The 24,732-nt window shown below is 41.1% G+C and overlaps 1 protein-coding gene across 2 annotated transcripts in view; it reads left to right on the forward strand.

Annotated features, from left to right (window-relative positions):
- The window catches only part of chd7 (chromodomain helicase DNA binding protein 7), a 123,002-nt gene that overhangs the window by 73,055 nt on the left and 25,215 nt on the right, over positions 1-24,732 (forward strand). For both annotated transcript variants that reach the window (XM_007896721.1, XM_007896722.2), the window contains exons 9-25: positions 997-1,083; positions 3,515-3,652; positions 3,747-3,868; positions 6,268-6,511; positions 7,345-7,521; positions 8,511-8,654; positions 9,117-9,372; positions 12,343-12,553; positions 14,773-14,968; positions 15,097-15,264; positions 15,388-15,567; positions 15,736-15,846; positions 15,930-16,132; positions 18,110-18,309; positions 19,150-19,309; positions 20,053-20,142; positions 22,909-23,012. In XM_007896721.1, coding sequence (XP_007894912.1) covers positions 997-1,083; positions 3,515-3,652; positions 3,747-3,868; positions 6,268-6,511; positions 7,345-7,521; positions 8,511-8,654; positions 9,117-9,372; positions 12,343-12,553; positions 14,773-14,968; positions 15,097-15,264; positions 15,388-15,567; positions 15,736-15,846; positions 15,930-16,132; positions 18,110-18,309; positions 19,150-19,309; positions 20,053-20,142; positions 22,909-23,012 — 2,791 coding nt within the window. The remainder of the gene's footprint in view (positions 1-996; positions 1,084-3,514; positions 3,653-3,746; positions 3,869-6,267; positions 6,512-7,344; positions 7,522-8,510; positions 8,655-9,116; positions 9,373-12,342; positions 12,554-14,772; positions 14,969-15,096; positions 15,265-15,387; positions 15,568-15,735; positions 15,847-15,929; positions 16,133-18,109; positions 18,310-19,149; positions 19,310-20,052; positions 20,143-22,908; positions 23,013-24,732) is intronic.

A 24,732-nucleotide genomic window follows, 5' to 3' on the forward strand; every position in this document is an offset into this window, starting at 1 on the left:
TCCGCTCTCTCTGTTCAGCAGGCTCCGGCCTGCTCCATGTCTCCCTCCCGACCTGCCCTACTATTGGCAGCCGGGCTTTCAGCTTCTCTGCCCCCACCTTTGGAACTCCATCCCACAATCCCTTCGCCTTGCTCCCTCTCTTGCCTCCTTCAAGGCACGACTCAAGACCCTACTTTTCGACTGTGCCTTCAGCCGCCCTCCTTCTGCTCTGCCCTCCCTCATCCCAACCCTGCCCACTCACATCCGAGTCCTGCTCCCGGACTGTTCAGCACCTTGGGACATCATCCCGACATGAAAGGCACTTCACAACTGTAATTTTGTTGTTGTTGTTATGCTTTCTCTGCCTCCCCTTTTGGAAAAAGTGAGTTTTGGTACATTTCATATATATTCTGTTGATCTTAATATTTACACCTTCGGGCAGAAAACATTTGGATGCAGATTTGATTCCTAGTTGAACTCCCATTTTTTTCAAGAGTACCACGAGGTTCCAAATCTGGAGGCAAAATGGCATTTTTGAAACCATACCTGTGTGCTTCCTGCTACGAAAGGCAGACCTTGCTCTCACTTGGGCAGTCTGTGCCTGAGACAATTCACAGATTTCAGGAAAAGACTATAAATCCAGCATTTGTGTCACTGCCTTCTCAATGTCTGTGATTTTTTTTAAAAAAAGAATGCTGAGCAGTCAAATGCATAATTTCTCTCCTTGTCTTTTGATTGCTCATTAATGAGTTGTAATTTCACACTTCATTTAAAATATTCTGAAACATTCTCTGTTTAAAAGGTTTCACACAGTAATTAAGGGGGCTGATTAACAAAGCCTGAGGAATTTGCTTTCCTCATGGGGAGTGGTCCTGTTGAATTGTAGCCATTTAATTAACGTGTTTAAGATTACTGGGTAGGCTTTTTATGATACCAGCAAAGCTCAAACTGTTGTGGGTTAATAAGGGGTGGCAAACTGAGAGGTAAGAGTCTAACAGTGTGCTTCTTTGTTTTCAGGTTGAAGATGAGCCTTTCAATCCAGACTATGTAGAAGTAGATCGTATTCTTGATGTTTCTCATAGCACTGATAAAGATAGTGGAGAGGTAAGAATAAAGTAGTTCTTCCTTTTGTTTACTGAGTTCATTATTTTGTAAACACTTGAATACAGGATGCCATAAAGGTCTTATTTATGAATCTCACGTTTTGCATATTTTGTTCGCTATGGGGAGTGATTCTTACAACACTGACATCACTTCCTGCTTTGCGCATGCCCAACAAATGGCCATATCAGTGACCTACTGACTCAGAAGTCAGCCATTTTAGCATGAAAGTTGGCTGACATGAGAGGCGAGGAGGCTGGCTGCGTGCATGCACAGTGAACGAAGCCTGCGGTCCGATTGTTATGACGAAAGGTACGCGATAAATAAATATGTTCTAAGAAGACTGTACTGAATAGCACATCAGGCCTTGCTATTCTGCCAATACATTTTGACAAAATATTTGTAAAATGCTTTTGACCAAACAACTGGTCCAACTTGACACCTTAAATCACAAAAACACTATTTGTATACAGGTTGTCTGTATAGTTTGTAAATGTTTTAAAACAGATATGTAGCAGCTGCATATATTGGTTTACTGGTTTCTTCAGTGTATCAATGTTGTATTCAATGTCAAGTTCTGACAACTGGTGGAGGCACTCATATTTTTCAAGCCTGTTTCCATCAATATAATTTATATAGAAAACCCTATATTTCTGTAATAATTCTGGGAACCATGTTGATGGAACCATCATTTCAGAGAGTTGTAAATCTGAGGCATTAATTTCTCAGTACCATGAATGTGATTTTTCAGAAATTACTACACAGTATATAAGCTGTTTCTTTACATGGGTATGGTTTGTTAAAGGAGCAGTTTTTTTGTGCAACATCATAAGCCTTTAAAAGATATTTTTTGTGGCAATTTGAAAAGTAGTTTTTGTAACACATCCTGATATCTCAGCAGGTAAGTACACCATGTGGTGTAGTTCGGTCATATTGACCGTAAGTTCACCACTGTGACCACTATACTGTATTAGCCTGATGTCAGGAGGCAGGTGAACGGTTCCTACAGTTGAATTAGTATGAGAAAAATCATTCAAGGTTGTCTTTCCTGATTGCTCTCCGTTCACCCCTCCTAAATGTATGGATGTTGAAAGAGGACAGTATCAGGTACAGCCCAACGGTTGAATAACTGATCGACGTCTGTTCAGACTTTAACATGAAGGATAGAGACTTGTGCAAGGTACTGGAGAACTGCCAATTTAAGGTATTAACTCAAGAGAGATAATTGAACAAAATCGGTAAAATGAAAGAAAGCAATGTGCTCCATGTTATAGTATGCTGCCACCTACTAGTGTTGAGCTTTATGTGTTTAAGAATGACTATCCCATGTGGTCAGTAATCTAAACAGTCTGCTGGAATAGGGCCAGGAGAGAGTTTGCACATTCATTTGCTAAACCACTTGTGTTACTGTCGACTTCTGAGGTTTGAGTTAGTGACTGTGTAGGTGGAGAAATATGCTGCATCCTACTGTTCTCTTGTCCTGTGACTTAACAGAAACTCGTTGTACAGAATGCCAATTAACACAGTTTATAAGCAAAAGTGTACCATTCAGAATCTCTGAAGGTTTTCATATCAGATATTTTTTGTGTGTATGATGTAAACAATTCACAGCTTTAAGTAGAACTGCTTGCAAAGATTTTTTTTGGTCAGGCAGATGTCTGATACATATGGAAACTCACAATCAATGCTTAAGAGTATTCAAACCAAATTGAGAGTTCCATGCATCCCATCTATATATGGAAATTCCAGAGATATTTAATGGGATAGAATCTGGACTCTCTCCCCAGAGGGTCTCATCCTGCTAAGATAATTCCAGAGAGTATTAGGTGCAGGTTGGCAAGAGCCAAGGCTTGGGGATTCCAGAATGTGCATTGGGGTACAACTGGAGTCTAGCCAGCTAAAACTGCACAGCTTGCCATTGAAAGCACTGTCTGGCAAGGTTACCCACTGCTTGTCAAGCTAGGACCATCCTACCCATTAGGGATTTAGTTTACAGGGTTAACTGAAGCTGCGTGGGAAGAGTCCTTCCCCCAAGTGCCCTTCCAGTCCGGCTGATGCGCCAGGCTGTGGCTGCCATCAGCAGTACCCTGGAGTACTACGGGCCTGCCTGACTCAGGAATTGGACTACCGAGACCTCCACAGAGAATTGGCACGATTCTGATATTCTATTGCCAAACATGTCACCTTGGGAGTCAGTTCAGCTGCAAGGAGACCCTGATCCCTGCACCCTCTCCCACCAAACCCCCCACTCACGAGGATTGTAAAGATATGTATTACAATATGCTTATTAAAAAAAAACTTATTGAACTCAGACTATTCAAAATGTCTAACATTGACATTTGTATTGTAGAAATTAATATGTAAAAATAGTAGAAACATTTTGCTTTTTAGTTGGATAATCTAAACTTCACTAATTCTTTTGGTTTCAAAACAGCCAATAACCCATTATTTGGTGAAGTGGTGTTCTCTTCCCTATGAAGATAGCACTTGGGAACTGAAGAAAGACGTAGAGCAAGTCAAGATTGATGAATTTGATAACCTACGAGCTGTAGAGCCAAGAACACAACGTGTGGTAAGATCAATCTTCAGTACTTCAGTCAGTGAAGTTGCATTAACAGTTTAAGCATTGTTTGTTTGATGTTATTTACATTATTATTATGAAATAGGAACGACCTCCTGCAACTTCCTGGACAAAATTGGAAAATTCAAGGGACTACAGAAATGGCAACCAACTCAGGGAATACCAGTTGGAGGGAGTAAACTGGCTACTCTTCAATTGGTACAATAGGTGGGATATCATCTGCTTTCATAGTAGTTCGGAGTAGCAGCCAACTTAATTGTACCTGCTTTTCTATCTCTAATTTATTAAACCAAAGATTGTTTTGTAAACGACAGCAACAAAAAGGATGTCCCAAGGCGCTGGACAACCAGTGTTTCGTACCTGAGCTGGGGGTCTGGATCGGGAGGGTGGAGGTCAGGGAGGAAAAGAGAGTGATCAAAACACGGTCAAAGAGGAGGTTTTTGATTCGGGTCTTGAAGGAGGCAAGGGTGAGGGTGAGATGGAGGGACTGGGATGGAGTTCCAGAGGGTGAGAGCAGAGTGGCTGAAGGCCCTCCCATCATTGGTGGGGTGGGCAGCGGGCAAGTTGGTCGGGGGTTAGGAGGTCGCAGAGGTAGGGGGGCAAGGCCAAGGAGGGCTTTGCGGGTGAGGTCCAGGATCTTGGAACTGTATCCTCTGTATGATAGGAAGCCAGTGGAGTCGGGCGAGCATGAGGGTGATAGGGTCACAGAGCCTGGTGCAGGAGAGGACACGGGCTGCAGAGTTCTGGATGATCTGCAGCCTATGGAGGGAGGAGTTGGGGAGGCCGACAAGCAGGGCATTTGCGTAGTTAAGCCTTGATGTTATGAGTGCATGTATGAGCAGCTCGGCAGCCTGTGGTGTGAGACAGTGGCAGAGCCGGGCAATGTTGCGGAGGTGCGGGAAGGCAGAGCGGTTCATGGCATGGATGTGGGGTACAAAGGATAGTTGAGGGTCAAACAAGAGGCCAAGGTTCCAGACTGGCTCAGTGAGGTGGAGTGTGCATTCAAGGATGGTGCTGCTATCAGCACCTGAGGTTTGGAGGTGCTAATGGAGCCCAATAAGGAGGGCCTCAGTCTTGTTGACGTTCAACTCATCCAGGACTTGATGTCTGATAGACATTCTGTCAGAACAGCAGTGGTCCTGGAATCGAGGGTGGAGGCAAAGGGATAGAGTTGGGTGTCATCCACATACATATGGAAGTTGACCCCATGTATGCAGATGATGTCACCAAGAAGGAGCATATAGATATTGAAGCAGAGGGGACCAAGCACAGAGCCTGAGGAACGCCACACAAGATGGTGCGGGGGCTGGAGAAGAACCCATTTGTGGAGATGAAGTGGAATCGGTGTGAGAGATAGGATTTGAACCATTCAAGAACAGAACCATGAAGGTTGAGGTGAGAGGAGAGGCGGTGGATAGAGTGGTCAACTTTATCGAAGGCAGCAGAGAGGTCAAGGAGGACGAGGAGACAGAGGGAGCCCAGGTCGCAGATGCACAAAATGTCATTTGTCACTTTGATCACAGCTGTTTCTTTGCTGTGGGCAGCACGGAAACCCGATTGGCGGGAGAGGAAGGGCGAAGCTTGGAAGTAATGACTTGTTCCAGGACCTTAGAAAGGAAAGGAGGTTGGAGTTGGGGTGGTAGTTTGAGAGCAGGGATGGGTCCAGGGAGGGATTTTTAAGGATAGGAGTGATGACAGACGTTTTTAAAGGGGTGGAAATGGTACCAGTGGACAGGGAGAGGTTTATGATGTCTGTGAGTAGAGGGACGAGGAGGTGGAGCTAGATAAGGAGAAGGGTAGAGATGGGGTTGAGGGAGCAGATGGTTGGTTTCAAAGGACCAGATCCATCAATAAATCGTAATAACTATTAGCATAAATGGTAGTAGAATGTATCTCCATGCATTATTCCCGAGAAGAATTTTAAAGATTGTTTGCTGGTGCCAACTACCTCATGATACCATGAGAATGGTTTCTTTCGCATTCTGGGGAACTTACATGCTTTCATGAAGCATCATTATCTTATTATTATCATTATCTTGATTTGGTGGATCAGAATAACACTACACCTCCCCTTTCCAAATTACATTGCTGTAATATTTGATGTAAATGTAAAATAGAAGGTTCCGAAATTATGGGAATTAAGTTGTACCCAGTTTTTGACATTTGTTAATCCTCCATATCCCAGACTCCCACCCAACCTACTCCAGGAACCAACAGAACAATGGCAACTCCGAGTTCAACAGCTTGGGAATTGAGCTTGACTATAATTCTCCATATATAATACTGAAATGCTGAAAAATAATTTAATTCTGTGAAAGAAACCCCATGCTTTTGATTCTAATATGTGAATTTACCTGAGATATGAATAGATTTCAGCATCAGCAATTTATTTGTAACTTTCATGTTAGGGGGACGTCTCAAGGAGCTTCATACAGCTGATTTGGGGGAGGGGGAGGGGTGGGTGATGAGGCTGTACTGTCAAAAGACAATTTTTGAACACGAAGAGGAAGGGGGAAAGGCAGAGCAACTATTTAGAGATAGAAAGCAAAAAACAATTTTTGAAGCTATGGCATTTAAAGAGTCTTAATATTTTTGCTTTTTTTCAGCCAAAACTGCATTTTGGCAGATGAAATGGGCTTAGGGAAGACTATTCAATCCATCACATTTCTGTATGAAATGTATTTGAAGGGAATTCATGGGCCCTTCCTGATAATTGCACCCCTTTCCACCATCACTAATTGGGAAAGGGAGTTCCACACTTGGACAGAGATGAATGTGGCTGTTTATCATGGCAGCCAGGCTAGCCGCCAAATGATTCAGGCGTACGAGATGTACTTCAGGGATTCTGAGGTAAGGATAGCAAATTACAGAAACGTTCCCATAAAAGCAACGTGGCAAGGCAATTTTATAAACTGAACTGTGTTCACTTGAAACTATTTCAAATATAAGGCTTTGCATCTTTTAAACTTTTTTATTATTTTGTTGATCCTGATTTAGGTCAACTGTTAATGCCCATTTGTTAAATTTGCAGTGATTGCAATACAACTGTCCCATGGAGATCATTGAACTAGACGGCACAAACTATTGGTGTCAAGGATGACACCTTCTGATGGACTGATCAACTCAAAATGGAATAAAACTGCTTTGTTATGCCTAACGTTATAATAAACAATGTGCATTTGATATAGCATCTATAATGTTGAAACATTTCAAAGCGCTTGACAACATTTTCTGTAAAGGTGTTATGACTATTTGTAGGTGAATGCAACAATTTTATGCCATTTTGAGTTGGGTTTGTTGCAAGTAGATCATTTGTGCGTAGACAGTATTTCTTGTCCAATGGCAAAATAAAATCTGCAGGAAATGCTATTTTGTATTTATAACCCTTACAAAAGAAGCTGGCATATAAAAGGCAGTGACTGAAGCATGAAATGTTGTGAGTTATAAAACCATTTGAGGTTCAATTTATTGCTTTGTATATTATGTTCTACTTTGAGTTGCTCTTTGTTAACATATGCACATTCAAGTTTGAGCATTTGTTTTCATGGATTCTTTCCTTGTTCCTACCCCACCCTTGTTAAAATGATGGCTAAACCAAATTTTTACATATGTATTGAAACAGAAATCTTTCATATTGTGCATTTAGACAAAATGGAAAACTTAACTGCTTTTTTTTGTTTAAGGGCCGTGTCGTTCAGGGAGCTTACAAGTTCCATGCTATCATCACTACATTTGAAATGATTTTAACTGACTGCCCAGAACTTCGCAGTATTTCATGGCGCTGTGTGATTATTGATGAAGCCCACAGACTGAAGAACAGGAACTGCAAACTACTGGAAGGACTAAAACTGATGGACCTGGTCAGTACAGTTATTTTAGTAAATCAAATTGAGACAGGGTGGATTTACGTGAGTAATAATTTTCTTCCCCACATCCAAGCCACAACCTGCTCTGCCTTCCCTCACCTCCATAACATCGCCTGACTCTGCCACTACCTCACCCCTCAGGCCACTGAAACTCTTGTTCGTGCCTTCATCACATCCAGGCTCAGCTATGCAAACGCCCTGGTTGTCGGCCTTCCCAACTCCTTCCGCCATAGGCTGCAGATAATCGAGAACTCTGCAGTCCGTGTCCTCTCCCGCACCAAACTCCGTGACCCCATCTCCCCCATCCTCGCCCGACTCCATTGGCTCCCTATCCTTCAGAGGATCCAGTTCAAGATCCTGGTCCTCACCTACAAAGCCCTCCATGGCCTCACCCCACCCTACCTCTGCGACCTCCTAACCCTCTATCAACCCGCCCGCTCCCTCTGCTCAGCCAGCTCCGGCCTGCTCCACATCCCCCGATCCACCTGCCAGACCATTGATGGTTAAGCCTTCAGCCGCTCTGCCCCCAACCTCTGGAATTCTATCCCCCAATCACTCCGCCTGGCCCCCTCCTTAGCCACCTTCAAGTCCCGCCTCAAGACCATCCCCTTCGACCATGCCATCGGCCACCCCCCCCTCCCCTCCCTACTCCCGTCCCTGACCCCAGCTTGGGTCTGAAATGCTGTACACTGTCCAGCGTCTTGGGACGTCCTCCCAACGTGAAAGGTGCTATACAAATGTAATTTTGTTGTTGCTGTAATATTGCAATATTTACCTGCTAACAAATAAGTATGTTATTTAGTTATACACTATCTCTTTTGTGACACGGCTCTAGATGTGCACACCAGAATGTCGCAGTATTATGTTTTGGGGACCAACCAGTTGTCAGCACAAGTAAAAATAAAAGATTAGGGCTTTTTTTTTACGTCTATTTCATATGCTGAAGTCTCCAGAAGGCTAATGGGTTTTCTTTATCATTGCAGGAGCATAAGGCACTACTGACTGGAACGCCATTGCAGAACACCGTTGAAGAGCTTTTCAGTTTGCTGCATTTTCTGGAACCATCTCGATTTCCCTCAGAAACAACCTTTCTGCAAGAGTTTGGTGATCTGAAAACTGAGGAACAGGTATTTTATTTGCTGAGTTGAATGTTGTGCTGATCTTTGCAGAGCCTATGAGCTCAGTCCTGATGTGGGAACCTCGAACATGCAAGAGTGCTAGCAACTGAGCCAGACTGACACCTAATATATGTTGTGTATAGAATTAACCTGAAAATTTTTGCAAATTATTTTGTGAAACATGTAGTTGTACAATATTTTTATTTCAATACTGTACTTGAGACTCTTATATTTGTGGGGGTTCGCAAAAGTGTAATGGTGTAATACAGTGCAAAGAATTTTATTAATAAGTGAGTAAGTTAAAACCTGTAACTTTTGACATTTAAGAATTAATTTAATATTTTGCCCTAGTAACTATGGTATTGAACTACTTATTTATAGTCTTCTAGCAATCCAATGCATTGATTATTCTTTCTGTTAAGTATGTTCTGTAGCATGCTGCACACTCAGAGGATTTAATAACTATTATAGGTACAAAAACTTCAAGCTATTCTGAAACCTATGATGTTAAGGCGCCTGAAAGAAGATGTAGAGAAAAATTTGGCGCCAAAGGAAGAAACCATCATTGAAGTCGAGCTAACCAATATTCAAAAGAAATACTACCGGGCTATCTTGGAGAGAAATTTTGCTTTCCTCTCTAAGGGAGCTGGTCAAACCAATGTGCCGAATCTCCTGAACACTATGATGGAACTGCGAAAGTGCTGCAATCATCCGTACCTAATAAATGGTAAGCACATTTCACTGACCACTCTTTCGGAAGCTACAGTTCTTTTGTGCAGCACTTGGTAATCAGACTTCATCTCTGTTTATACATTATAGATGTATACCAGACCCTCTAAAGTAAACTTTCCCTAGAGGCATACTCAGTAACATCGATTAGTTTTAAAGGAAAACTGAGTGCTTTTGGAAAAGACAGCAAACTGGTCGTAACAAAATGAATATTTTGACATGCAGCTCCATTTTGTTTAACACTTCTGGTCTCCAGTATCAGGACTAGTCTGATCTATAGTTGATCATACCCTTGAGGAAAGCCTAGCATCTGTTACTTTAAAAGCTTTTCTTTAGCGAGGGTGAACTGTGCACTCACAGCGTCCTTTGCACCGTACTGTAAGCTCAACTCAACCAGTAGGCACACATTCACTGTGCTGTGATATGCACAATATTAAGCAGGTCTTTACTACAAGTCTGATTTTAAAGGTTCAAAATCCTGCACCCGCTGTAATGCCTTTTATATTATTTGGTTCCTTGCTGTGTTTTAGAGATTATTTTCTATACTTCTCTGAGCAAATTGAAATCCAAGACCAGGGGAGGGGACCTATTAAGATATTGGCATTGTTCACTTCTTTACTTCCTCAGGGGCTTATTGGATTGTCCTGACGTTTGATCTGGCACCAAGCATGGCCCAGAGAAATGGTCTTTTTCTTAACCTCCAGTTTCTTGCACTCTCCATGGAATATTTCTGAAACTGATTTGTGCTGAGTTTCCCACTGAGGTCCTTGGTTGTTAGGGTTGGTGTCTTTGGATTACAAAAGCTTCTAGTGTTGTATGAGCCAGTTGGCAGAAGTATTTCTTTGGCATTCTGCAGACTTAATTTTGATGACATTTTGCTAATACCAAAACTCTGCAGAGTTAGGTAGAATGCCTTTGCATAAATTATGTATGCACCTGTCATCTTGAAAGGCTTCCATCTTGAAGAATTAATACTGTTGCTCTTTTGCCTGGTTTCTTATTCTGATTTCATAGCATCCTATCACCTTGTGGTGATCTTGGGTCAGCTACAATAGCAGGCAAATTTTTTTCTGTGTGCTAAGGTTATTGGGGTTCTGTTGGATATACAACATTTTTATGGGTGCTCTTTTCTCCACCTCCCAAAAATATACCATTTTGGAAATTTATTAATGCTGAGGAAAAGGCAATTGTTGCATCTATAATACAAGCTTGCACACGTGAGGGGCGCTATACAAATATACCTTATTCTATTGCAGGCATAGTAATCCTTTTTTACATAATGATGTCCTCATGTTTTTCTTTGCCATCATATAAAGAATAGGAAATTAGAGAAAGAAACCAGCTCTCGTTTGAAGAAAAGATGTCCTTGCAGAACAGAAAATTAGATTTTCCTCTGTGTCATCTGTATTAAATCTGTATTAAAAGTGGAATGAAGTTTACTTTAACCCATTTCCTTGAGAAGAATCAATCTTGTATCAAAACATGTATATACTCCCTGTGTATAACATATATACTCACTGAACCGTATTATTACTTTTGACTCTTAATCTTTTGCTAGTTTGGGATTTTCATGAAGACAAACTGCTGTGTTTGATTCCTTATTTTACTGTTTTGACTTTGAAAAATATGATGTTCAGGATGGAAAAGACTACTGTGATCCATCTATCTGGTCTCAAATTTTTTTAAAAAAATCATTCGCCTCACAATATTTTTTGCCAATATAGCTAATCATAACTATTTCTTGAATTTGTTCCCACAGTCTCCCTGCTATGCTGAATAGTCCATTGCCCTTCATTTTCTTGGATTGTAAAATGACTGTTTGAGAATACTGGACTATATTTTATGTATTGGAGTATTTAGCTTAGTGGTTAGAGCACTCCTCTCACAAGTGAGAGGCCTTGGGTTCGATTCCTGGGCAGGGCGAAAAGTTGGACAAGTTTCCTTACGCCACACTCCTCTGTTTACCTAGCAGTAAGTAGGAACCCGGTTGTTAGTCGATTGGCGGATCTGCTTGTCGGCCTTCCCAACTCTTCCCTGCACAAGCTGCAGATCATCCAGAACTCTGTAGCTCGTGTCCTCTCCCGCACCAGCCTCCGTGACCCCATCACCCCCACCCTCGCCCTGCTCCACTGTCTCCCAATCCCTCAGAGGTTAGAGTTCAAACTCCTCATTCTCGCCTTCAAAGCCCTCCTCGGCCTTGCTCTTTTCTACCTCTGTGACCTGCTAAACTCAACCTGTCCGCTCCCTCCGCTCAGCAGACACTGCTCCACATACCCCGCAAGGCCCACCCCACTGTCGGCGGTCAGGCCTTCAGCATCTCTGCCCCTAACCCTTTGAAACTCCATCCCACAGTCCCTACACATCGCTCCCTCCCTTGCCACCTTCAAGGCACATCTCAAGACCCTCCTTCGACCGTGCCTTCGGTCACCCTCCTACCCTCCCTGCCCTCCATCCTCCCCGATTCCAACCCCCAGCTCGGGTCCAAATCCCTGACTGTCCAGCGCCTTGGGACATCCTCCTTACCTGAAAGGTGCTACACAAATTTAATTTGTTGTTGTTGTTGTTTACAACAATAGCAATAATTTACATTTATATAGCACCCTCAAAGCAGGGTAGCGTCTCAGAGCGCTGAAAACAACATTAAGGTAATTTAATCAGCTGAGAGCTCTTACCTCAACATCTCTATGGTCCATTGATATGACACTTATCTTCTAAATTAATATAATTAGAAATTAATTTTCATTAATTGTGAAACTAAATTCTTGAGATTTTAAAATTGCTTTATGAAAATGTAAATGCTTGTTTCTGTTATGGGGGAAAAGCATTTCTGGAGAAAATACTAGATTTCAGTAGTGTGACTGTTCCAATGCAACACATTTTTNCCTTTTTGGAAAATGTATCTTTCATTTGGTACGATTCACATGTGGTTCAGTGCTAATTGTATCTTTATTCTGGTTGGTACTTGCAGGTGCTGAAGAGAAGATTTTAGAGGAGTTCAAAGAAATGCACAATCTTGATGCACCAGATTTTCAGCTTCAGGCAATGATCCAGGCTGCTGGCAAGCTAGTACTGATCGACAAGTTGCTGCCAAAACTAAAGGCTGGTGGCCACAAGGTGCTTATCTTTTCCCAGATGGTGCGCTGTTTGGACATTCTCGAGGACTACCTCATTCAGCGAAGGTGAGACCATCAGTAAACTCAATCAAGGTGTAAATGAAAATTCTTAATTGAGGCCACAGGGTGGCACGGCATATAAATGCACCAATGTGCTGCGCTTCTAAGCAGTAGGGTGTGGGTTCCCCACACAGTGAGTACCAGATCTCAGCTGTCTTGCTGGGAGACACTCTGAAAGGAAGGCCAGGCGCTTCCCCACAGGAGGAAGGAAAGTTGGAAGCAAGTCCCCCAAAGCTGTTCCTGTGCACCTCTTGGCAGCTACCTCAAAGGCAATCTTCTTGAGATCTGAAAGTAGATTGTCGGTTAGTCCTTTCAGCCAGAGAGAGAGTCAGTTTTGAGTTTGGTATTGCATCGCCTAAAATAGTAGAAATTCATCTGAATGGTTTAAAATGTGTAAATGTGGCACAGGGTGATTTTGTTTTCTTTTGTCTTGTATTTTGAGGTGTTGAAGATTGTGCATGCTGGAAATAAAGCTCTTTCTGTTTCTGGCATGGTGCCTGCAGTTGGCACTCCTGATGGTACCTCCTTTCAGGGATGGTACAAGTGAAGCACAAAGTAAAGCTCAAATTAGTGCCTTAAGCTCAGTCCCCTGAGCACCCTCAGTATGCCATTTCCATTGCATGTGCCAGTCTTTGTGGCATATTAGATGACGTAATGCTATTCAAGGAGGGACGACTGTAACTGGGTGAATGTCTTGTGAAATTGACCTTGGTGCTTTTTTTTAGCACAAAGATCTAGAGAAGTTGTATTAGGGTGTAAATAAGCAACTAATTTACTGCAGTCAAATGTATGTTCTGACAACCATGGTTTGCCACATGGCCTCTCTTTGTGGACTCTGAACGAGACTGCCAATTCAACAATACTGAGTTTTAGATACTTTTATGCTTTGAAATTGAAGAGGGTTGAGATTACCCAAACACGTCACCTAGGATAGGTAGAGTGAAAAGTGTGATTCATTTAATCAGGGCAAGGTATAAACACACACCCTAGAGGTGAAATAAAATTCTAACCCAATGTACCACTCTTATCAGTTCCTTTCACCCCCTAATTTGAATACAGTTCCAATTGTGCTCAGTGTAGGCTGAGACTCCAGTGCAATGCTGGAGAAGGGACACTGACCAGTACAAGATAGCAGTGAAGGCCAGCATCCTGAGGGCTCACTATTCCAGGAACCAATTTGACCTCTGTCTATAACGATTTTAACAGAGATCTGCATCAACCATGTCAGTGTCTCTCTGTGAAGCTGTTATTGCACAATTTGTTTGTGGTGGACAAGGCTTTACGAAGGGTAACAGCCGTCAGACGAAATGTCAGACAAGCCGTTGTACATGCTTCAAAGCAAAGCTAAAATTCCCAGCAGAGTGAAACCTTGGGCAAGTTTCCTTACTCCACACAACTGATAATATTCGCTCAAGAAAAAAAACAATAATAAAAATTGGTCACTCAATCCATGACTGTTCGTGGGACACTGCTGTACGCAATTGGCTGCCGCGTTTCGAACACAAATATACAGTCAATTCACTTTACAGTATATTCTGTGAAGCACTTTGAGGAGTCTAGAAGACATGAAAAGCGCTATATCAGATGCAAAGATTATTATATTGTAAAATGTAACACCCGGTGTCATGGAAGCCTCACTTGTGTTAACAAATGAATATTTGACTCATCCGTGAACGACAGGTCACATGAAGTTTATGGTGAATAAAATATTAATTTTCAGAATGTTATTAATTTGTTGATAATACTAACAACTGTCAAGGCAAGTGAAAAATATGATGAAATGGTCACTTTTTCATGAAATCCCTGAGTCCTAATTTTGCAAAATCCTTGGTTTCACAATTTCACTGTAACATTAAAAAATGTCCTCTTATCAGACGTTTTATGTAAGTGAATGCTCAGAGTGAGGTAACTTTCTTTCTGAATCGCATTAGGTGGAATGTGTTTTTTCCAGGAGTAGAGGGCAGTGTGTGTGTGTTTTTTCTTGGTATGACTTAAAAATGTGATTGGTTTTCAAGATAGTACAAAAAGACATCAGATATGTTAGAAAACCTCTGGTGTCCAAAAACTGAGTCATTATCATGTAAATGTTGTGTACCAGTTAAGGCATTTTGAGGTTTTCAAATTGTGGTCAATACTTCAGAAATCTAGCATTTGTTTGAGCAATTTGTTAGCTAAAGTGGCTGGAAGATATATTTAATTTTTGAACACAAACAATTGTTTTTCAGACATTTGTATGAGCGTATTGATGGGCGGGTGAGGGGGAATCTTCGACAGGCAGCCATTGATCGTTTCTCCAAACCTGATTCCGATCGTTTTGTATTCCTGCTGTGTACACGAGCTGGAGGTTTGGGCATCAACCTCACAGCTGCTGATACCTGCATCATCTTCGATTCTGATTGGAATCCACAAAATGATCTGCAGGTAACAACTTGCCTGTTATTCCTTCCACTGTATTTAGTTTTTAGTTACATTGCTAACATTTTTTTACATGTAAATTACAGGCTGACCCAGGACGATACCCCTTCTTACTAAGTTTTGTTCCCCAATAGGCTCAGGCCCGATGTCACAGAATTGGGCAAAGTAAAGCCGTGAAGGTATATAGATTAATAACCAGGAACTCCTATGAACGAGAGATGTTTGATAAGGCAAGTCTGAAACTTGGACTGGATAAAGCTGTTTTGCAGTCCATGAGTGGAAGGGAGAACAATGCCAATGGGGTATGTATACTTCCTGAAGAACTATAGTATAAACTTGTTACCAACAAAATTCTTTGGCCACTTGGTTTTATAATCTATAAGGTCAATGTGAAGATCAATATTTAAGTAATTCAAAATCTTCAGGTCCAACAGCTGTCTAAAAAGGAGATTGAAGATCTCCTTCGGAAAGGAGCTTATGGTGCGCTGATGGATGAGGAGGATGAAGGGTCAAAATTCTGTGAGGAAGACATTGACCAGATTCTCTTAAGGCGTACACACACAATTACTATAGAGTCTGAAGGGAAAGGTTCCACCTTTGCCAAGGTAAAGTTTATTTATAATTTAATTTAACTAAGTAAAGCATATGTGCTTTGATCTGTTATACGTGTATTGACATAAATGACAAATGGTAAGCAGTGAGATCTGGTAGCAGTAAATTGTACCGAATTTATTGTAAACAATGTTTTTTTTCCCCCCACACAAATCTCCTAGGCAAGTTTTGTGACTTCTGGAAATAGAACTGATATTTCCCTTGACGATCCGAACTTTTGGCAAAAGTGGGCAAAGAAAGCTGAATTGGATATTGAAGCAATAAATGGAAGGGTAAGCAGTGTGTTGTCTTGTGTGCATGTTACATAAAAGTGAACTGGTTTTAGTTTTGCTTATACATGCTATCTCTGTTGTAGAACAATTTGGTGATTGATACACCAAGGGTAAGAAAGCAGACCAGACACTACAATGCAATTAAAGAGGATGAGCTCATGGAATTTTCAGACTTGGAAAGTGAGTCTGAAGAAAAGACTGGAAAACCCCGTAGGCTGCAGGACAGGTCCCATGGTTATCCAAGGACAGAATGTTTCAGAGTGGAGAAGAATTTGCTAGTGTATGGGTGAGTGTGTTGCAGAATATATTTGATGGAAGGTTAAGAACCATTTTCTTTGTTTTAATCCCACAGACGATCCTCAGTCTTGGCAGGGGGTAATGCCAAGCAACCTATTCCTAATCCTTTTAACAATATCCTCTCAAAACTAGTTGTCTGTTGATTTCCTAAATCCCTCTGTTGAAGCACTTCACTCAAGGTCCTGCTGAGATCTGGAATCTTGCCTACAAATCTACACCCATCACTCTAGTCAGTGTATAGTGTGCTAAAGATGATTCAATATTCTGTCTTCATCAAAATGTTTGTATGCTGAAGAAATTTGTTTGTTAGAACATTGGTTAGGCCTCAGCTAGAGTACTGTGTTCAGTTCTGGGCACTATACATTAGAAAGGATGTCAAGGCATTGGATAGGCTGCAAAGGAGATTTATCAGGATGGTACCAGGAATAAGGGACTTCAGTTATCAGGAGAGGCTAAAGAAGCGAGGATTATTCTCTTTGGAGCAGAGAAGCTTAAGAGGAGACTTAATAGTTTTCAAAATTATGAGGGGATTCGATAGAGGGAACAAGGAGAAGTTATTTGCACTGGTAGGTAGGTCGGTAACCCGAGGACACCAATTTAAAATAGTTGTTAAAAAGAAACAGGGGAGGTGAGAAGAAAATTTTTCAGACAGCGAGTTGTTGGGATCTGGAATGCATTGCCTGAAAGGGGGGTGGAAGCCGATCCGATAACAACTTTTAAGAGAGAAGTAGATAATTATTTGGGGAGGACAAGTTTGCAGGGCTATGGGGAGAGAGCGGGGGAGTGGGATTGATTTGGATAGCTCTTTTCAAAGAGCCTGTACAGGCACAATCACACCCCAGGCCGCCGAAACCCTCATACATGCCTTCAATACATCGAGGTTCGACTATGCAAACTCAATGCTTGTCGGCGTCCCCAACTCCCCCCTCCACAGGCTGCAGATTATCCAGAACTCTGCAGCCCGTGTCCTCTCCCGCACTAGGCTCCACGACCCTATCACTCCCATCCTTGCCCAACTGCACTGGCTTCTCATCACAGAGGATACAGTTCAAAATCCTGGTACTCACCTTCAAAGCCCTCCACGGGGTCTTGCTCCCCCCTACCTCTTCGACCTCCTAACCCCCTAGCATCCTGTTCACTCCCTCTGCTCAGCGGGCTTGGCCTGCTTCACGTCTCGCACCTTGTTCACCCCACTATCGACGGGCAGGCCTTCCGCCACTCTGCACCCACCCTCTGGAACTCCATCCCGCAGTCCCTCCGTCTCCCGCCCTCCCCCACCATCTTCATGACCCACCTTAAGACCCTCCTCTTTGAACCGTGCTTTCGATCTCCCTATATTTTATATTGGCACTGACGTGCAGTTTTGATTGCAGGGCAATCTGTATCAAGTAATTACGTTGGTTCAAACCAGATTCACCGTGGCTATAAAATACTATGATATCATTCCGAAAGTTACCTAATGTTGATGGTGTAACTGTACATTTTCATGAGTCTTTGTAAGTTTTCACACTGCTCACACAGAAGAACTTCTCTATCCTTGTGCTTCCATAAGCAAAAAGGTTATAAATTTATAGCTATAGAAATGGTGTACAGAATTATAATAGTTTTTTNGAATTATACTGCTGAGTATGTTGAGGCTGCAACAATTGATGTATATGGGAAGCTTTGTTTCCCTGTAGAAAAACAACTCTGCACATGCATTAGAGTAGTAATTTAATATTGTCGATGCATGAACTGAAGCAACGTAGTGATACAAACGAACCCTTGGGAGACTGTCAGCTTCGCTTGAACTAAATGTAACCTTTGCAATATAAAGTGGGTTATATGTTTTAACTATTATCAGTCAAGTATTTGGCACCATTTTGTCGCTTCGAATAAAATTTCCAGCATAGTGTAGATTGGACTAAAATCTTTTCCAGAGATTTACTTGGCAAAGTTTTAAACACTGTGATTTTCTTCCTTTTAGTTGGGGTCGGTGGAGTGATATACTGTCGCACGGACGCTTTAAACGGCAGCTGACAGAACATGATGTGGAGACCATCTGCCGCACCATCCTTGTGTACTGTCTAAATCATTACAGAGGAGACGAAAAGATCAAAGGATTTATATGGGATCTGATTACTCCCACTGAGGATGGACAGACTCGAGCTCTGCAAAACCACTCAGGTATTCTTGAATTCATTTTACCACACCCCTACTTTCGCGATTAATGTGCAAACGAGGAATGAAGCGCTATTTTCTTGGGTGTCCTGGAACACTGAAATCATTAATATTTATACGACATAATATATTCAATGCCTGATAGGGGAAAAACTAATTAGTTGCTAGTTCTTAGTGTAGAGTTGGGTAAGCAAGCATTAAAATGGCACTTTGTTTCAGTTAAAGTAGCACAGTTGGTTGACAGGTGTATCCATTCAAAGGATTTAGTATAAGTGGAATTCAGAAAGTTGACTGGTGATCGTCGTGTGTAATAATTTCAGTGTCAGGTTCTTTTAGAACAACTGGCAGTCGAAACTAAAGGATGCTGAAACAATTGTGATCCAAATTTGATAGAATTAATAGCTGCGTCAAATGTTTTCCCTAAACAAATCAAATTTAGTGGCCCACTGAGTATTTCTCTTTATTTGAAATGTATTAACCAAGCACCTTTTCTGTACCTTGTAAATTGCCGACATTTTGTGAGATTATTCCTGTTTTGTGCAGGGTGGGAATAGGTAAAAACTGAGAAATGACAAAGTAATGGTAGATATCCCATTGAGTAGTTAGACCAGAACAGAAAAGTCACTCTGCCAAAACACGAGTTGGTATATAGACCTAATCACTCATTTGGCACATTCATTAAAATATAAATGCTGAAAAATAGTTTCAGTACATTTGTTTCTGGGAGTTCTGAACTATTCTACTCATTAAATGTGAGTTCTACGTTGACCTTATTGAAAACTTGTGTGGGTTAGGGTTAAATTGTGTTCTTTTCTGAGCTGAGGTGTACTTTTTGTTTATCACAAGGTTTGTCTGCACCAGTGCCCAGGGGGAGGAAGGGCAAAAAAGTCAAAAGCCAGTCCACGCAGCCCATCATGCAGAATGCTGTTTGGCTAGCGAGCTGCAATCCGGATATGTTGCTGCACGATGATGGTTACAAGAAACACCTAAAACATCACTGTAACAAGTGAGTATCAGTCCAACATCATAGCGCTTTTAGAATTTGTAACCACACCAAATGGCAGACCTGAAGTTCCCTTTTGAGTTGCTACTTTTAGTGACATTTACCAATCCTTGTGCCGTAAACTGTAAGTTTAGTTCCTGTACTTTCCGAGTAGATCATATCTTATTCTGAAATTTCAAAACTACGGTGTTGAAATTTCTGGTATGCAATTCAGTTTTTCATCTTTTTTAAAAAAGTGTAGAATAAACCATTGTTTGCACCAAGAGACTTGAAATTAGATTTTGCATATCTATCTTTTTCAGCAACTAATGTTGCTGCTCATTATTCTAAACATGAAGCTGCTTCAGAAGATAGTAAGCAACAGCTGAGGAAATTGCATGAGATAATGGAGCAGAACGCCTACTGCAAGCCATCTGCTCAGTTGTTTACAAACTTACTTGAACACTTTAGAAGCACTGGCAACATACACGTTAAAACTTCACAAACTGAATTAGGCATTACTGAATGAAATGTGTCTGGGCTGCACTGCACTGTGCTCAGTATGTTGAAAGTGGTTGCCAAGCATGGCTGTTGAAAGCCAGCAAAAAGCACCACACAGAGGTGATTATATGCCACCATCTGTCATGCTTCAAGTCTACCATACAGCATAGCTAATCAGCCTTGGCAGGATGATGGATGAACAGAAGCAGCTGCCAAAAGCTAGTGTTGGCAAACAGTACTAATGTTAAGACTTTCTTCCTTTACAGGGTCCTGCTGCGGGTACGGATGCTGTACTATTTGAAGCAGGAAGTGATAGGAGACGTAGCAGACAAAATATTTGATGGTGCAGAAGCAAGGTCAGTAGAATACGTACAAGCTTTAATGTGTGTTTCGGAGGGTCTTTGTATAGTTATAACACAGAAAATATTTTTTACCACACTTTTATTTCCATTGGTTGGTTTATTTTCAATACAACTACCCGATAGCGACAAGTTGTGATATTAATCAGGTACTCTTTACAACCTGTATCTTTCCAACCTATATAGAGCTGTAAGGATGCCCTAAAAGAGAGATCATATTAGCCAAGTACATGTGATTTATTTAATGCAGTTGTGCATCTAAGTAAGTAACTTAAATCATTAAAAAAATCAGTTATCTTAGAAATACATAAACAATTTGACTTAAATTAACGTGGTTTAGAATGCGATTGTGATTTTTTTTAAAAAAAGGTTGAGCCAGCTCATCTTTTGAAACTTTCCCTAGAAAAGGAAGTAACTTGCAAATGTAGTGACCAATTCCTGTTCAAGTCCTTTTATCCTTATTTTTTGATAGATCAGATTAGGCAGCTAATGCAAAATGGATCCAGTATATTAGTCGAGTGACTAAAGTGATTTGAAATTGAACACTGGTCCATTACCAATCTCCGAAAGAATTAGCCTTTTGGGTATTAAAAGGTGGGAGTCACATTGTATGTTAATTACTTTACAAGGATTTAATGCAACAGCATCTACATTTCAGTGGTGTTAGCACTGAATACTTAAATGCATGAATTATACATTTAGGAACCTGTCCAGTTTTGTTCTGCAAATCCAAACAGGAAATAAAATGAGTTACTTAATTTCATTTTAAATCCATTTCTTCATTTGCTTATCCTATCTTCTACTACTGCCATTCTTCTTTTTCTGCTGAAGTCTTTCAGACATGATGCTTTAGGATTTGGAATTCTTGGTGTTTGTTACAATCTACATTGCATAGGAGAGTAGGATATATATGTTTTTAAGATGACATATTAAAACTGAGCACGAGTCAACACCTTCCCCCCCCCTCCTCGCTCCCTCCCTTCCCTCCCCTCACCATTTCCCCCCCCTCCTCGCTCCCTCCCTTCCCTCGCCTCACCCTGACCATTTCCCCCCTGCTCGGGTCCTGACCCAACTGTCCAGCGCTTTGGGACATCCTCCCGACGTGAAAGGCACTCTATAAATGGAATCTTCTTGTTGTTGTTGTTGTTATAGTAGATATAATAGTCAATATGAAATTCTTTCACCTGCTTTATAAGGATTAATTAAGGCTGCCACATAGATTTTAATTTCAGTAGAATTAAATTTCACAATACAAAAATTACTACATACAAGTTTGTTTAAATGTGATTCAAATGATTCTTTGTGTATCAGCCTAGCTCAGTTTGTAACACTCATCCCTGAGTCAGAGGGTGATGATTTACGCCATCAGAACTTTGAACTCACACATTCTCGTCTGAGACTGCAATACAGTGCTTGGAGTGCTGCGTTGTTGGAGGTGTTGTCTTTTAGATAAGACATTAAAAACTGAGGTCATCGTTGCTTGTTTAGGTGAATGCTAAAGCACATTTCAACAACAATTTGCATTTATATAGCACTCTTCACATAGATAGTGGAACACTTAATTCGAAAACGAGAAGGTAGTTTGGTCAATAATCCCGCCTCCCCCCGGCCCCGATAAAATTGGTCATTCTCTTCATGCTATTAGTCAGGCATTGCTGTGTGCAAATGGCTACTGCATTTGTCTACAAAAATACAGACACTAGATTTTGCAAATCCCATGAAGCACTTTGATATGGCCTCCTGACAGTAAAGACACTATATCAATACAGGGATTTTTTTTTAGAATACTGCTGCATTTACTTAGTTATACAGTACATTGAACCATTGTACATTTGGGTCCCAGATATCTCAGAACTGAACTAGGTACAGTCAAAAATCAGCAACGCACAATACGTTGGTTTGGATTCTGGATCATATGTCCCAGAATCCATCATGTAATGACTTGAGTAGCAAGATGTGATTCTTGGCAATCCATGAATATACTTAAAATTTATAAATAACCATCTTAAATTCTGATCACCAGAAGCAAATGTACGCTAGGTATTATTGATAGTTTACAAAGTTCAATACCCAGTTATCTATGATAAAGTTGTGCATTTGAGAACTTCTGTTACTGAAGCAGTATTTAAAATATTCTTCAAATGTAATAAGCCCTTTTTATAAACTTGTATTTTAACTTAATAGTATAAGTAACTATTTTTCTTCAGATAGTGGATTCCTTTGGGAAAATAGAATTACTGGGAACTGTGTCCAGTTTCACAAAATCGGATGGAATCACTTTCCTGAATGAGAGTAACTTTAGAAATGAACAGCTAATTTTAAAAAAACATTAAATCATTTACAATTCCTCAAGTAATTGCTTCCTTCAAGGTAACCTGTATTCTGTGTAATGGATATTGTTAAACAAAAACTGCAGAAACTACTATTGAGGGGGGTTATACCAATCATTTGAAATATTTCCAGCTGACTGTTGGACAAACGTAGAATATTTTTGTTGACTAGTAATTTCATTTTGTTTCCTCCAATTTCTTATTGCATTTTAAAATGCAAAGAAAATTAGTTTTCATAATATTTGTATCTGTGGACTTACAATAACATTTTAATGTCAATGATCATATTTTAGGTAATCAGATTTCCCCTTTGAACATGTGTTTTGGGGGCAGGAATTATCATTTTTTCAAGAAAATATTTTAAGTTTAAAAATTGCAGATCAGCTCATTTATGCTAATGCAGTGTTTTATGTTTTTTTTTATCTTTCTGTAGTGATGTAGACATCTGGATCCCAGAAATAGACCATGCTGAACTTCCCACTGATTGGTGGGATAAAGAAGCTGATAAATGTCTGCTCGTTGGAGTGTTCAAACATGGTATGTAATTCCTGCTGTGAATTGTGCCGTTTGAAGGGCTTGCTTACTAACTCGGTGGGTAAATGCACCACAGGTATAGTACTGAGCCATACATGCCCTGAAACTTCCAGGTTCTACTCCTGTTCAGAAATCCAAGCACTAAATGCTGACAATTTGCAGCAAGTCAATCAGAAAGAAAGAGTTAACCTTTATGGAGGGAGCAAGCCTTTAACATTTTTGACACTTTTTGAAGTTATACACTTCAGAAAGATTCATCAAATTGTCTCATAGAATTCAGAGTAAGTTTTTCTGTTAATATTTCAGAAAGTTAGTTAGTGTTTGAAGAGAAGTAGTTACAACAACAAAATTACATTTATAGAGCGCCTTTGGTTTCCCAAAGCGCTGAACAGTCAGATGTCGGGGCCCGAGCATGGGGGAGGGGTGGTATAGGGGTGAGGGAAGGCAGAGAGGTGGGAGGGAGACAAAGGCACAGTCGAAGAGAAGGGCCTTGAAGGATGCAAGGGAGGAAGCGAGGTGAAGGGACCGTGGGATGGAGTTCCAGAGTATGGCGGCAGAGAGGCTGATGGTAGGATGGGTCGGGCGGGAGACATGGAACAGGCCGGAGCCTGATGAGCGGAGGGAACGGGCAGGTTGGTAGGGAGTCAACAGGTCAGAGAGGTAGGAGAGGGCAAGGCCATGGATGGCCTTAAAGGTGAGGACAAGGATCTTGAACTCGATCCTCTGGGGGATGGGGAGCCAGTGGAGTCGGGCGAGGGTGGGAGTGATGGAGGCGCGGAGCCTGGTGAGTGAGAGTACATGAGCTGCAGAGTTTTGGATCATCTACAGCTTGTGAAGGGAAGAGTTCAGAAGGCCGATGAGGATAACCATAGTTACCTATGGTGTTAAGTTAATATTGAAGTGTGTAAAAGCCTTTCATACAGAAATATAAATGTTTAGCATGTCAGGTAGCTCTATTTGAAGTTGAGTATTTTTGCTGTTTGTAAACTAAAACTTTTTAAGTTTAGGGTGTCATGAAGGATGGTTTTGTTCATTGGTTGTGTAATCTACATTATTTTTGAAGTGTTTCATTGGAAAACTTTGGAAAGTGAACTTGCTTGAGGATTTGAAACTGAAAATGTTGGACAGTAAAGTATCTTAGTACAACTAAACAGTAGATTGCACTGAACTCTGCTCCCACCACTGCTCCACATGTGCTTCCTCTATGCCAGCCAGCACTGGAGTGAATGGTAGCTTAACCTCTGCTATTAATCTGTATAAGTGCCTTCCGGGCTTTTTTCCAAGTAGTATTTCATAAATGTCAGCACTGAGACTTTACCATTCCCTGTTGTGGGATACTGTCTTGTTAACTGTGAAGCACTGGAATGTACAACAGTCACGATGTATACAAAGAGCAGTTCCTAATCATAATCCGAAATCACTAGAGGTCACAGTGGAATTCTCAGTAGTGTGTCCTGACTAGGGGGGCAGAATGATGGCTTATAAAACCTTTCATGATTACAATTTGGCTTGAGGCTCAAGAGTATTTAGGAACAATGTGTCACAGTGCAAAACCTAATTGAATTATGCCATTCTTGGTTGACTGAGGCAGCAGTGCTTATGGACCCAAATGAAGTGGGTCCTGTCTGACAATCATTTTCTCACAGTGCACTGCTGGGACTTGTGTTTCTTTGTTTTCTGTAACAATGAAACTCCTGTTACTTAGCCTAGAGGTAATTGTTGT

The sequence above is a fragment of the Callorhinchus milii genome, unplaced genomic scaffold, assembly GCF_018977255.1.
Source record: "Callorhinchus milii isolate IMCB2004 unplaced genomic scaffold, IMCB_Cmil_1.0 Scaffold2, whole genome shotgun sequence".
NCBI lineage: Eukaryota > Metazoa > Chordata > Chondrichthyes > Chimaeriformes > Callorhinchidae > Callorhinchus > Callorhinchus milii.